General features: G+C 38.8%; 1 protein-coding gene across 1 annotated transcript in view; it reads left to right on the plus strand.

Moving 5' to 3' along the window:
- Nucleotides 1-2,796, plus strand: part of Dnajc21 (DnaJ heat shock protein family (Hsp40) member C21) — a 48,185-nt gene that overhangs the window by 26,925 nt on the left and 18,464 nt on the right. The window contains exons 8-9 of the mRNA XM_023707458.1: nt 1,613-1,771; nt 2,134-2,176. Of these exons, the coding sequence (XP_023563226.1) occupies nt 1,613-1,771; nt 2,134-2,176 (202 nt within the window). The remainder of the gene's footprint in view (nt 1-1,612; nt 1,772-2,133; nt 2,177-2,796) is intronic.

Here is a 2,796-nt window from a genome sequence, read left to right on the forward strand (position 1 = left end):
GAGCACTTATTCCACTGGGCTATCTTCCCAGCCCCAAGTTAATGATTTTTTTCCTTGCAATAAATTTTTCCTAGAAGTATGTTTTATCTGTAGGGAGACATTTTAAAACTTTGCAAATACATTATTCATGAAAAATTTCCTCCTAAATTTACCACTGTGTGTATTGAACACCAGTCCCCAATTTGGAAATCTGAAATACCTAAAATCTTAACGTTTATGAATGCAGACATGATGTCTCAATTGGAAAAGTTGCACTTGACCTCCTGTGACAGATCACAGTGAATAACAACATGTTAAAATGTATAAAATTACCTTTATGCCTTGTGTACAGGATATGTGAAACATAAAAGAAGTTTTTGCTTAAGCTGGAGTCTAATGTCCAAGAGACCTCATTCTGTATAAGAAACTATTGCACCCTCCCCCTACTGAAATCCAAAATACTCCTGGCCCCAGGATTTTGGATGCAGATACTTAGTCATTCCTGGTCTTTTATGCTGTAATAGTTGTCTAATGGTGCTTTTTTGCTTCTTCTGAATGTATCAGACAGCATTTGCACTTCTACTGTAAACAAGCTCTCTTTCTCATTTATTTCCTTTGAGTTTTGCGAATTTCTAGTACTTTGTTTTCAGATTTTTATAATTTGTTCCTGCCCTTTCTAGTGCTTGTGTTTTTCCAGATTTGCTTAGTGAGTCCTTCAAGTCAGTGCCTTTGTTTTTCCTACCATGTCTGCATCATCTTCAGCGCTTATTGACATATATCCTCATTTTGCTAAGGGACCTGGGTCTGAAGAATTTTAGTAGAAAGGAGAAGTAGCCCACACTAGAAACCACAACAAGCTGGACAGAGGATGTAGAGTAGATAGTGATCACGCTTCTTTTATGATTTGGGAGGTGGGAGTGTGCTGGGGACTGATCCCAGGACTTTGAACCATCCAGACAAGTGCTTTACCACTAAGCTATATTTCAAACCTAGGTTTCCTCCTTCATAGTGTGTCAACTGATGCATTGTCAGTTCTGTTTTATAAAATATATTTTGATTGCCTGTATACATACTGTTGCCTATAGATTTTTGAATAGTTTCAGAGATGTGCTGGAACTTATATTTAGGATAGCAGACATGAGAAGAGAGAAACCTGAGGTGAAAAAAGCAAGGAAGAAAACTGTCCTGTAAGCCCTCATGTGACCACTCCATAATCTATGCATCTCCCTTTTAACACTAGAATGCATGTCTTGGCAATTTCCAGTGACTCCTTAAACTCTTTTCTCTGTTCTAGAACAATATACGACACCTCCGTGAACACATACCAATTAAAAGGGAACTGTAGAAAAATTTTTAATTTTAAAAAGTGCAAAATCAAAATAACAAATAGAAAATTTGGCCCCAAATAAATGACAAGGAAGAAAACAGGAATGGTGGGATCCAGGAATGAGCTTGGTAATGGGTTTCCAGGGTCCTTAATCTTAATGCTGAGCCTTCCTGACCGGCTTTTGTGGCTTTGTATAAAGTCACAAACATTTGGCGGTTTCAGCATGGTTTGCAGCTAATCCAGCAGCATTGCTGGGCACATGTGAATGACTCCAGAGCAGCCACTCATATTGGATTGTTCTTTCAGCATGAAGAATCATGAAAAGTCAAAGAAACACCGGGAGATGGTTGCCTTGTTGAAACAACAGTTGGAGGAAGAGGAAGAGAATTTTTCAGGATCTCAAGTAGATGAAAATCTATTGAATGCCAGTTCTGAGGAAGACATGGAAGATGTACCAAAGCAAAAGTACTTGAAAATATGAAATGTTAATGCCATTTATCTCAGAGAAGTTGCTTTGTTGCAACAGTGGTTTTTACATCTCTCGTAGTTAATGAAATTTTATAATGCTGAAATAGATAATGATGTCAAAAATAATTTTTACACAATATATATAACTTAAAAAACAGCATCATATGTAGGCTAATTACTGTTTCTATTCATTTAACCATTGTTATTCTCTAAAATGACGGTGTGTACATTTTCTTATCCTTTTAATGCTTTGTGCTATATCCTAAATATTGTTTAACACTAGCATGTGACTTTTCTTTTCACTTAGTAAGTCTTCACAAAGTCAAATATTTGACGTATTGATTTATATTTGTTCTTAGACTTTCTAAAAAACAGAAGAAAAAGAGACAGAAGCCAGCACAGGTACGTTCGAATTTTTTTTTTTTTAATTCTTTTTCTTTCGAAATGTTTTATGAAAATTAAATAATAACTATAAATTTATAGTGTTTCTATTCATAGTAGTCTGTAAAAAGGAGAAAACTTTCTTTTTTTTTTTTTTTGGTGGAACTGGGGATTGAACTCATCTCCCCAGCCCCTAAGGAGAGAACTTTCATTCCATAATTTTATGTGGGTTATAAATAGATTAGAAAATGAAAAAGTGAGACCCAGAGCGCAGGCCCGGCGAGTGAGTGAGATGACCCGGGGCTACAGGATCCTGAATAGACCCAGAGCGCAGGCCCGTTGAGTGAGTGAGAGGACCCGGGGCGCAGGGTCTGGTGAGTGAGTGAGACCACCAGGGCCGCAGGATCCTGAACAGATCCAAAACCCGGCCTGGTGAGTGAGTGAGACTACCCGGGGCCCGCGGAGCCTCATTCGACCCAAGCTGCAGGCCCAGCAGGGAACCCTTCAGCAGAACTCCCTGCAGAGGCTAGAGGCAAGACCCACCAGCTGATTCAGGAGCAGAACATCTTGCTAGAGTGACACAAAGGGTTCAACTCCAACACCTGCAGCAGAAAAAAGTGGAGCACAGCAGCCAGATCCAA

Source organism: Octodon degus, unplaced genomic scaffold (assembly GCF_000260255.1).
Source record: "Octodon degus isolate 3935 unplaced genomic scaffold, OctDeg1.0 scaffold00293, whole genome shotgun sequence".
Taxonomy (NCBI): Eukaryota; Metazoa; Chordata; class Mammalia; order Rodentia; family Octodontidae; genus Octodon; species Octodon degus.